Source organism: Nomascus leucogenys, chromosome 17, assembly GCF_006542625.1.
Source record: "Nomascus leucogenys isolate Asia chromosome 17, Asia_NLE_v1, whole genome shotgun sequence".
Lineage (NCBI taxonomy): Eukaryota > Metazoa > Chordata > Mammalia > Primates > Hylobatidae > Nomascus > Nomascus leucogenys.
This window is the reverse complement of record NC_044397.1, coordinates 40,579,987-40,592,031: the sequence shown is the minus strand read 5'-3', so window position 1 is coordinate 40,592,031 and position 12,045 is coordinate 40,579,987. Positions and strand designations below refer to the sequence as shown.

At 59.0% G+C, this 12,045-nt stretch overlaps 1 protein-coding gene across 1 annotated transcript; it reads right to left on the bottom strand.

Moving 5' to 3' along the window:
• Window positions 1-3,420: 3,420 nt before the first annotated feature.
• On the bottom strand, window positions 3,421-10,924 carry LOC100596750 (fatty acid synthase-like). Its single transcript, XM_030795606.1, is given in 7 exon segments — window positions 3,421-3,524; window positions 3,527-3,557; window positions 3,634-5,342; window positions 5,345-6,343; window positions 6,346-6,813; window positions 6,816-10,717; window positions 10,842-10,924. Coding segments are annotated over 7 exon segments (7,296 nt in total).
• Window positions 10,925-12,045: the final 1,121 nt, after the last annotated feature.

Below are 12,045 nucleotides of genomic sequence, written 5' to 3'. Positions count from 1 at the left end.
TCACATGTCAGCACCTTCTTCATTAACCCATCCAATTTGCACCGAGAACACTTGGAATAGAACGTGTGTGGCAGGTAATGGAGGTATGGCGGGGGGTGGAGGGTGGAGAAAACACTTCTCCAATAAGGGTGGGGAGTGATATCTTTGTGGAAGCAGAGAACCTGGTCAGAGGTGGCTTGGCTTAATGAAGAGACGGCCAAATATAGAGCTGGGAGAAGGCTGGGTGTAGTGGCTTATGCTTGTAATCCCAACATTTTGGGAGGCCAAGACAGGAGGATTGCTTGAGGCCAAGAGTTTGAGACCAGCCTGGGAAACATAGTGAGACCCTATCTCTTAAAAAAAAAATTTTTTTTTTGAGAGGGAGTCTCATTCTGTCACCCAGGCTGGAGTGCAGTGGCACAATCTCAGCTCACCGCAACCTCCACCTCCCAGGTTCAAGCGATTCTCCTGCCTCAGCCTCCTGAGTTGCTGGGATTACAGGCACCCACCACCACACCTAGCTAATTTCTGTATTTTAGTAGAGTTGGGGTTTCACCATGTTGGTCAGGCTAATCTCGAACTCCTGACCTCGGGTGATCTGCCCACCTCGGCCTTCAAAAGTGCTGGGATTATAGGCGTGAGACACCACACCCCGCCATCTTAAAAAAAATTTTTTTTAATTAGCTGAGCATGGTGATACATGCCTGTAGTCCCAGCTACTTGGAAGGCTGAGGCAGTAGGATGACTTGAGCCCACAAGTTCAAGGCAGCAGTGAGCTGTGATCACGCCACTGCACTCCAGCCTAGGTGACAGAGCAAGACCCTGTTTCTAAAAATAAATAAATAAATAATTGGATAAAAATGAGTTTTAGATCCAGCTCGATCACTTGGCTTCACAACTTTCAGCCAATCACCTAAGGTCGCCTCCTTTATAAAACGGGAATGGTGTAATTGCCATTGCAATAATAACTAGCATTCGGCTATTGCCTTAGAGAGCAAATGAGACCCTGAAAAATAGCAGACACCCGCTAAAAGTTAAATGAATGTAATCAAAAGTGCCTTGTAGGCCAGGCGCAGTGTCTCACACCTATAACCCCAGTACTTTGGGAGGTTGAGGCAGGCAGATCGCTTGAGGTCAGGAGTTCGAGACCAGCCTGGCCAACATGTTGAAACCCCATCTCTATAAAAAAAAATTTTTTTTAATTAGCTGGATGTTATGGCTGACACCTGTAGTCCCAGCTACTTGGGAGGCTGAGTCAGGATAATTGCTTGAGCCTGGGAAGTGGAGGTTGCAGTGAGCCCAGATTGCGCCACTGCACTCCAGCCTGGGTGACAGAGTGAGTCCCTGACTCGACAAAATTAAAAAATAAAGTTCATTGTAAACTGTAAAGTGTGTGTTGAAGCCTCTGCCCATGGGCTGCAGGGACAGGGACAGGTCACACAGTCTGTCCTCAGGAATCTTGCAAAGTTGGCTTCGCAGAAAGATTCACCCACGGACCTTCCCTTGACTGCATCACGAGCACAGGAGTTTTTCCAAAACCCAGCCTCGCCACAGAGCCATCCATTCAGAATCTCTAGGCAGGGCCCCAGAGCTGACTGTTTTTAGCTTTCCTGGGTGATCCGGACGTCCCATCAGGGGACAGCACTGAGGGGTGGCTGCTCCTTTTTGGGGAATGGACCTTATGGAGGCAGTACGAGGAGAGTAACTCCCCAAAGAGTAGACACCCGTGGGTTGGGCCTGCTTTTTTGAATAGAGACAGAGTGAGATTCTGTCTCCCAGGCTGGAGTGCAGTGGTGCCATCATAGCTCGCTGCAGCCTCGACCTCCTGACCTCAAGTGATCCTCCCAGCTCAGCCTCCCGAGTAGCTGGGACTACAGGCACATACCACCACACCTGGCTTTTTTTTTTTGTTTAAGACATAGGGTCTCACCATGTTGCCCAGGCTGGTCTCAAACTCCTGGCCTCAAGCAATCCTCCCACCTCAGCACTCCCAAAGTGCTAAGATTACAAGCATGAGCCACCGTGCCCAGTCTAAGATTTTTTATTTTTAAGCAGCATAATGTTTTTCAGGTTTACTTATGTTGTTTGTGATCTACTGACATTTTTAGTATAAGACTTAAATTCTGACTTTTTTACTGCCCCGTACTTTTAGACAGGGTCTCACTCTGTCTCCCAGGCTGGAGTGCACTGGTGCAATCATGGCTCACTGCAGCCTCCAACTCCTGGTCCCAAGCCATGCTCCCAAGTAGCTGGGACTGCAGGTATACACCACTACACCTGGGTAAGTTTTTTATTTCTTTCTTTTCTTTCTTGCTTTCTTTATTTATTTTTTGAGACAGAGTCTCGCTCTGTCACCCAGGTTGGAGTGCAGTGCTGCAATCTCGGCTCACTGCAACCTCTGCCTCCCAGGTTCAGGCAATTATCCTGCCTCAGCCTCCCAAATAGTTGGGACTATAGGCGTGTGCCACCACACCCGGCTAATTTTTTGTATTATTAGTAGAGACGGAGTTTCACCGTGTTAGCCAGGATGTTCTCCATCCTCTGACCTCGTGATCCTCCCGTCTCAGCCTCCCAAAGTGCTGGGATTACAGGTGTGAGCCACCGTGCCCAGCCTTATTTTTTTATTTTTTTAGTACAGGATCTTTTTTTTTTTTTTGAGAGATCACATGCGGTTTAATTGTGGGAGGCTGAGAGCAGCATTTTTACCAAATTGGTGTAAAAACGAAACGGGGTCCAGACGTGTACACTGACAGTTACAGTAAATTTCAAAATCCAAGCAGCAATTTGAATCATTTCTTGAAAAACAAACACAGACAAACACCAAACACGGAGTTGGTGCCCGGCGCGGTCCGCAGGGTTGGAGGCAGCCCTGCATCATGGGTGTGGCCAGGCAGTGTGTGCCTGTGCAGGGGCCCAGCTCCTCGGGGACTGGCCCACGACCTCCCACTCAGCGGGCTAAGCCAATGCCTGGCCGAGAGGGGGCTGCAGCCAGCAGGCCTGGGTGGCTGCCCGCGCCCGCAGGGGACATAGGGGAAATGGGGGCAGAGTGCGGGACCCACACGCTGCCTGAGGAGTCTTAGCAGGTGGACAAGCCTGGGGGTCTCTACCAGCAATGCAATAAATATGCAAATCCAAGCGCAGAAAGACCAAGCACAGACCCCACGGGCGCACAAGGCCCCGCCCGGTTCCTGCGGGCACCACCGGCTCTTCACAGACCGGGAGTCTCCAAGTCGGCAGCTCTGGTGGCCCCAAGGTGCTGTGGGAGGCGACGGGTGGGTGGGACATGCCTAACACCTACGTCTAGCAGCCTCGGGGGGCAGTGGCACTGTGCCGGACAGGGTCCCACCGGCAGGACCCTTCCAATCCCGTTGCATGGCGGGGGTGGGGTGGGGTGGGGTGGGGATGGTGGAGTGGCCTCCGGTGGCAGGCGGGGGCACGGGCCTAGCCCTCCCGCACGCTCACGCGTGGCTCAGCCAGGGAGCTGTGGATGATGCTGACGATGGACTCCAGGCCGCTGCCCTCCAGCAGCGTGCAGTGGTCGCCTCGATGACGTGGACAGATACTTTCCCATCGCATACCTGCAGGGGATGCGATCAGCTGCCGCCCCACCCCACTCCTATCCCCGTCCCCGTTCCCGTCAGGCCCCTTGCGCACCTGGGAGAGGTTGTAGTCCGCGCCCAGGTCCTCGCCGTAGGCGCCACCCATCTTGGCGCGCAGTAGCATCACGTTGCCATGGTACTTGGCCTTGGGTGTGTACTGCTCAGCAGCACGCAGCTTGTAGTAGAAGGACAGGGCCGCGAAGCTCAGCTCCTGGCGGTCCAGGCCCTGGTGGCTCTTGAAGATCAGGTCCACGGCGGCTGCCACACGCTCCTCCAGGCCCTTCAGCGGCAGCAGCGCCTCCAGCACCGTGTTGTGCTCCATGTCCGTGAACTGCTGCACGAAGAAGCATATGGCCTCCGTCTCGGCCTCAGCCTCACAGCCTGGGGTCAGCTTCACCCTGTAGCTCTGGGTGTAGGCCAGTACGTAGGTGGGCGAGCCGTCGAACAGGAAGAGGCTGTTGTGGGTGGGGGCCGGGCTCTGCTGGGCCTGCAGCTGGAAGCACATTTCAAAGGCCACGCAGGCCCCGTAGGAGTAGCCGGCCACGCGGTAGGGGCCCTCGGGCTGCACCTGCCTGATGCAGTCGATGTAGTAGGCAGCCAGGCTGTGGATGCTGTCGAGGGGCGCAGCTCGGGTACACTGCAGGCCATAGGTGGGGATGCTGAGCCGGGAGGCCAGGCTGTGGAACACGGTGGTGGAGCCATCGATTGGGTGCACCAGGAACAGGGGCCGCTCCGAGCTCTGCAACGAGTTGAGCCGCATCAGGGTGGGGCCCTCCGGGTTCACCAGCAGGGAGCGCAGGTTCAGCTGAGTCTGCTGCTGGGCCAGACCATCCTCCTTGGGCGTGGGGGATGCCAGCTCGTTGGCTGCATCCGCCTTTGAGGACAGCTCCTGCAGTTTCCAGAGCGTGAGCTGCCGCACATCGCGCACGGACAGCACCAGGTTGAGCTCACGCTCCAGCGTCTGACGCACCTCCACGCTCATGAGCGAGTCCAGGCCCAGGTCCGCCAGTGAGCTGTCCAGGTTGACAGCAGCCAAGTCGCGGATGCCCAGGATGTGTGCCACGGCCTCCACCAGGTCCTGCTGGCTGTCCCTGTCCCCGTAGGCCGCAGCCTTCTCAACCAGCACGAAGCTGCTCAGGCCCATGTGGGGCTGGTTCAGGAGGAGGTCCAGCACCTCCAGGCAGGAGGCCATGCGCTGGGGCAGCGTGCCACTGATGACCGTGTCGTTGATGCTCGTCATCTCCGCCAAAAGGCCCACGTCGCCGATGGCGCCCCACTGCACGGCCAGGCCTGGGAGGCCTTCGTGCCGGCGTTTCTCACAGATGCGCTCCATGGCGGAATTGGCAAAGCCGTAGTTGCTCTGTCCCGCATTGCCGCGTCCGGAGCTCACAGAGGAGAAGACCACAAGGTAGTCCAGCTCAGGGCACGCCTCTCGGGTCACCCTGTCCAGGTTCAGGGTGCCTCTGTACTTGGGCTTGCAGACGTCCTGGAAGAACTCTGGGATCTGGTTCTCCAGCATGGCGTCTCTTAAGACCATAGCCAGGTTGAAGACGCCGCCCACGGGCCCAAGCTGCGCCGCCTCGGCAATGAGGCCCTGGGCCCCCTCCAATGAGCTGATGTTGCTGGTGGACACCTGAACCTGTACGTCCTGGCGCCTCCACCGGCGGACCTGCTTGGCCTGGTAGCCTGTCCGGATCCCGGAGCGAGAGGTCAACACGAGCTTCTGCACCCCGCGCTGTATCAGCCACTGCGCCAACTCCAGGCGAAGCCACCCAGACCACCAGTGATGACGTAGCTCTTGTGGGCCGGGCAGAAGGTCTTGGAGATGGCCGACATCAGCTTGGGTTTGGCCCCCTTCAGCACTGCCTCCGACTCCTCCGCAAGCACCTGCACGACGACTTTGCCAATGTGCTTCCCTTGGGCCATGTAGCGGAAGGCGTCCTCCACCTGGGCCCCGGGGAACACCGTGCACTTGAGGGGCCGGACCACCCCATCCCGGATACCGGCCTGCACAAGCGCCGACACCTTCCGCCAGTCAGCACTGCTCTCGTTGAAGAACGCATCCAGCAGGATCCCGTGGAATGTCACGTTCTTTAGGAAGATGGCCATGCCAAGTGGGTGGTTCTGAGAAAGGTCGAATTTGCCAATTTCCAGGAAGCGACCGTGCATAGCCAAGCACCTCACGCTGGCCTGCAGCTTCTCTTCCGCCAAAGAGTTCAAGAACAGGTCAACGCCCTTCCCGCCCGTGTGCCACAGCACATGCTGCTCGAAGGACGTGTCCCGGGAGTTGGCGAAGCTGGTGCTGTCGAGCTGGGGGAACCTGGCCTGAAGGTACGCCCGCTTCTCAGCCGACCCCACGGTGGTGAAGACGCGGCAGCCCAGACTGAGGGCGATGGTGGCCTGGCCCACGCCGCCCGAGCCCGAGTGGATGAGCACCGTCTCCCCGGGCCGCACCCGCCCGCGCACCACCAGTGCGTAGTAGGCCGTGCTGCAGACGACAGGCACTGAGGCCACCTCCTCCAGGGTCCAGTTGGAGGGCACATCCCAGAGAATGTCCGGTGACAGCAGGACAGAGGTGGCCAGGCCCTCGGCAGGCACCAGTCCCATCACACTCTTGCCGCTGGCGTCTCGGCCCGAGAACTCCATGCCTAGCAGGTTGTCCTGGGAGGTCCACTTCCCTGGGATGGCATCAGGGGACAGCTTGCCAGTGGCCAGCATGATGTCGTGGAAGTTGAGGGAGGCATAGTAGACTGTGCAGAGCTGGTGCCAGGGCGGGTGGGCTGGGCATGGCGCAGCGAGAAGCAGACCCAGCAGATGGAGGACAGGTCCCCCCGGGTGAGGGTGGTCACAAAGGCGTATGCCGTCGGCTCCTCAGGCTTGTCCTCCTCCAGCAGGAAGTGGCGGAAGGCCCCCCAGGCCCCGTCGCAGTAGACGTTCATCACCAGATCTCCCTGCAACACCTTCTGCAGTTCGGCGAAGCCCGGGTCCACCTCCTGGACGCAGGAGGTGCTGCTAAGGTTGGAGAGCAGCACACACCGAAGGCGGTGCCCGCCGGGCTCTTGGCGGAGACAGTTCACCAAGCTCACCACGCCCGAGGTGGCACAGTTGATGGCCTTCAGCCACACAGGCCGGGAGGAGTCTTTGTCAGCCAGGATGCCCTTCAGAGACTCCACCAAGCAGAAGCTGGTGTCCTGCACGGGCAGGAAGATGGTGCTGTCCTGCGGGGCAGGCCGCGGCACAGGAAGAGTGTGGAGCTGTAGAAGGACTTCTTCAGGCCCACCAGACGCAGCGACACCCTGGAGAAGAGGCTCTCCCACGCGTCCTGGCTCAGGATGCCCTGGCTGTACTGCGGCTCAGTGGAGGTGAGGAAGGCCATGGTGTCCCCAAGGGGGTGCCCCCAGAGCAGTGTGTGCAGTAGCAGGAAGCCCCCTTCTCTCAGGGCAGCCACCATGTTGCTGAGAGCTGAGGCCAGGTCCCCGAGGGCAGCCACAGCACAGTTGCACACCAGGAGGTCAGCGCTGCCCAGGGCGCTGGGGGCAGGGTCTACGGGGTCCCACTGGCCCTGGGCAACGTCATGCTGCTGCAGCTCGTCCTGGGCAGCCTCCAGGGCCTGGGGGTGGCAGTCGGTGGCCGTGTAGCTCAGCTGCAGCAGGGGATGGGGGCTGAGCAGGCCTGGGATGCGGGAATACAGGTGACTGTGGCCAGCCAGCACCTCCACCACCTTCATCTTCGGGCTGGGCATGTTCTCCAAGGCAGCGTCCAGGCAGGCCTTGAGTGCTGGGGAGTCCAGGAGGCCGCTGAGCAGAGGGTCCTCTGGCAGCTTGGGCCTCTCCTGGGCCAGCACCTGCGCCAGCTCCAGCTGCAGGTTCCCATTGAGCTGAAGCCTGCATGCAGCCCACAACAGCCGGGGCAGTTCCTGCTGTGAGGGGTCCTGGGGGACCCGGGCCCCATGCAGTCCGGGCACCGCCATCTTCTGCCCCTGCTGGGTCACCTTGGTCTGCAGTGCCTGTGCCAGCCCGTTGCACAGTTGCAGCTCCTCCTGCAGGGCAGCACGCTCAGACAGGCACCCCTCCTCCATGTGGGGAGTGAAGCAAAACTCTAGGATGGGCACCTGCTGCTCCTGCTGCCGCCACAGGGCCAACTCAGTGTGGAGCTGGGAGATGTGGACGCCTCCGGCCACTGTGACACTCAGCCACCTGCTCACCACCACGTCAGCCACTTGGGCCTTGTCCTGCAGCGTGTACAGTTTCTACCTGTGAGTGGCAGGGTCAATGTGGACGGTGATGATGCGGGTGGGCAGGTGCAGGCCATGCTTGGCCGAGCCCAGGATGGACATCTGCAGCATGGTGTCCATGAAGCTCACCCAGTTATCCTTCCACAGCAGCCTCCCCGAGTCACCTTCCAGGCTGGCCTCCAGGGTGCCCTGGCAGTGAGGGCTGTAGTTGTAGCCGCACAGACGCAGCTCCCTGTAAACTTCAGCCTGGGCCAGGAAGAGGGGCTCCGCGGGGTTGGGGGTGGGGCTTTCCAGGTGGTCGAAGAGCCTGGGGTCAGGGTCATCCCACTGGTACACCTTCCCACTCACTATCAGGTTGCCGTTCTCTGACACCTCAAAGGTGCAGGAGGCCTCCAGGAGCCGTACCTCCAGAGACACGGTCCCAGTCTTGGGCAGGATGGTGGCCTGGTGCAGCACCACGTCCTCAAACACCACGGGCAGCTGCTCGATGGCCAGGCCCAGGGCGCGGCCCAGCGTCTTCCACACTATGCTCGGGTAGCCAGTGGCGGGGAAGATGATGGGACCGTCGAGGGTGTGGTCCACCAGGTAGCGGTCAGGAGACTCGGAGCTGGTGTCGATGTTGTAGACGGCAGCTGAGGGGGAACCAGAGCCATTGGGGAAGTCCTCGGCGGCCGGCACATCCCAGGCCAGGCTGTGGTCCCACTTGATGAGTGGAGAGATGAGGGGGGTTCCTCGGGGAGCTGGGAACTCCACAGGTGGGAACAAGGCATTGGGGTTGGCGTCGATGCCTGAGAGGTTTAGCCTGCCGATGCCGGCAAGGAAGAACTCCAGGTTGTCCCTGTGATCCTTCTTCATCAGGGGGATGATGGTGCAGCTCAGCTTCAGGCCACGCTTCAGGACAGCCTGCAGCAGGGCATGGGGCGGGATCTCCAGCACCACTGCGTGCTCAGGCATGTGCCACAGGGCCTCCTGGAACAGCACAGGGCTCACCAGGTTGTTGACGTTGTACTCGGCGGAGGACGTGCGTGCCAGGCTGCTGTGCCACTGGGCCTCAGGGATAGAGGTGCTGAGCCAGCGGGCTGAACGTGGCTTCGGCTCCCGGATCACCTTCTTGAGCGCCTGCAGCAGTGGGGGTGCGATGGCCTCCATGAAGTAGGAGTGGAAGGCCATACTGCCGGTCCGCACCTCCTTGGCAAACACACCCTCCTTCCTCAGCTGCTCCACGAACTCAAACACCAGGGCCTGAGGTCCCGAGATGGTGACTGTGTCCTTGGAGTTGTGGCAGGCGGGCACCACGCCCGGGGGGCAGCACTGTTTACACTCCTCCCAGGACAAGCCCACGGCTGCCATGGCGCCCGGCAGGAGATGGGCTTCTTTGATGCACTGTCCCCTCCAGTAGGTAGCGAGGACGGCCTCCTCCTGGGACAGGCAGCCGTCGGCGTAGCCACAGGCCACCTCCCCCAGGGAGTGGCCAATGATGCCGTCTGGCCTCAGCCCCATGCAGCTCAGCAGGTCTATGAGGCCTATCTGGATGGCGGTCAGGCTCACGAAGGCATGGACGATGTCATCAAAGGTGCTCTCGTCTGTGCTCAGCAGCAGCTGTGACACCTTCAGGCCAAACGGCTTCACAGCCTCATCGGAGCGCAGGATGGAATCTCGGAAGCAGTCCAGGTGCATGAGGCTCAGCCCCATCCTGCACCACTGTGTGCCCATCCCAGAGCAGATGAACCAGAGCGGGCGCTCGCCAGTGGGCACCTGCTGCACCTCTGGGCCACCGCACTCACCACCCAGCACAGCATAGCCATGGAAGGGCATGGCGGTGGTGGGGACCGCCGCGATGTCGTTCAGCATGCTCAGGAAAGCCAAGTCCTGGCTGTGCTGGAGGCCCTGCTCCAGCAGCTTCTGCATGGCCTCGGGGGTGCGTCCGCTGGCCCGCAGCAAACGGGGCAGGGTGGCATGTGGGGTGGGTGCCGGGGGCAGCTGCGTGTTGGGCCTCAGGAAGACGTGCACCTTGGAGCCCCTGAAGCCAAAGGAATTGATGCCGACGTTGCCGCCACAGACGGGCAGGGGCTGGGCCACCACTTGCAGCCGCCCATCCAACAGCACTGGGATCTCAGGGCTGGGGCTGTGGAAGTGCAGGTTGGGGGCCCAGAGCCCGTGCTCCAGGGACAGCAACACCTTGGCCAGGGCTGCCAGCCCCGAGACTGGCTCCGGGTGCCCCATGTTGGACTTGGTGGAGCAGATGAGCAGCGGCTCCTGGCGGGTGGTGCACAGGGCTCGGGTGATGCCATTCAGCTCCTGGGGGTTGCCCACCTTGGTGCCTGTGCCGTGGGCTTCGATGTACTCAAATGACTCAGGGGCCACTCCGGCTGACTGGTACAACGAACGGATGAGCTGCTCCTGGATATCCCCTGAAGGGAAGGTCACGCCTTGCTCCTTGAAGCCATCTGTATTGGTGCCGGCGTTCAGGATGGTGGCATACACCCGCCAGGCCAGGGACTTCTTGGTCAGCAGGACGGCCACCACACCCTCCGAGCGGCAGTACCCGTTCCCCGCTGCGTCGAAGGCCTTGCAGGTGCCCTCGGGGCTGAGCATCCCCAACCTCAAGAACTGCACAGAGGTGTTGGGCTTCAACAGGATGTTGATGCCCCCCACGATGGTGGCAGGGCACTGCCCGCTGTGGATGGCCTGGTAGGTGTTCTGCAGGGCCATCAGGCTGGAGGAGCAGGCCATGTCCAGGGCGATGCTGGGCCCTCTGAAGTCAAAGAAGAAGGAGAGCCGGTTGGCCATCATGGCTCGCTGGCAGCCCACCATGCTGTAGCCCACGAGTGTCTCAGGGTCTCGGCTCAGGGCCTCCGAGGTCTCAGAGCCGCTCTCGCCCACCCAAGTACAGGATCTTGCTATGCTGCCCAGGCTGGTCTTGAACTCTTGGCCTCAAGTAATCCTTCTGCCTGAGCCTCCCAGAGTACTAGCATTAGAGGTGTGAGACACCATGCCTGGCTTGCTTTTATATCAATGCATGTCACTACCTTCCATAGGTGGGCTGACTCCTGGAGGCCAGACAGTGGACACCAGCCCACAGCAAGGTACTAATGAAGAGGGTGTCCGCCATGGCCACACGCTGCCGCCTCCCAAAACGCCAGGGAAACCCCGGGGTGAGAGCTGCTGTGCAGACAAGTTCATGCTCACCAAGTGTGCCCTCTGTACCCCGATCGTCCCCCTGCCTTCCTTACAAACCACTTGAAAACATGTAACCAGTTTAGACCAATGGACTGTGTGAACTTGTAAAATATATATTTAGTCTTCGTCCCCTTTCCTGGCACACAACTCCCAACAGCCTTAGAATCCTTAAAGTGATCATCTTTTTGTAAGTGAGTAGCTTCAGGATAGGGGCTAGTCACCCAAAGACCAAGAAAGGATTAGAGGGTTGGGACTTTCAGCCCCACCCCTAACCTCCAGGGAGGAGAGAGGGGCTCAACGGTGACCTGAATCACCAATAGCCAGTCACTTAATCAATCATGCCCTATGTAATGATTTTATAAAAACCCTAAAGGACTGGGTTCAGGGGGCTTCCAGAAGGCTGAACACATGGAGGTTCCTGGTGGGGAGGGGTAGTGTTGCACCCAGGGATGGCATGGAATCTCTCCATCCCTTCCTCCATACCTCACCCTATGCACCTGTGAAAGGAAAATATCTTGGGCTCCTTCAAACTGGGATCTGCTCAGGGCAAGTCTGCCTCCCATTCTATCCAAAGTCATCCCTCAGCTCACTGACATAGATGCATATCTGACTGCCTCCTTTGGAAAGGCTACTCAGAAGCTCAGAAGAATGCAACCATTCCTCTCACCTATCTATGACCTGGAAGCCCCCTCCCTGCTTGCAGTCTTCCAGCCTTTGCTTCAAGTTGTCCTGTCTTTCCAGACCAATCCAATGTACTTCTTACATGTATTGATTGATGTCTCATGTCTCCCTAAAATGCATAAAACCAAGCTGTGCCCCAACCACCTTGGGCACATGACGACAGCACTTCCTGAGGCAGTGTCATGGGTGCGCATCCTCAACCTTGGTAAAATAAGCTTTCTAAATTTACTGAGACCTGCCTCAAATGTTCAGGGTTCACACTCCTCTTCCTCTGTGGCCTTTGGAACATCTTTTTTTTTTTTTTTTTTTTTGAGGCGGAGTCTCGCTCTGCCGCCCAGGCTGGAGTGCAGTGGCGTGATCTCGGCTCACTGC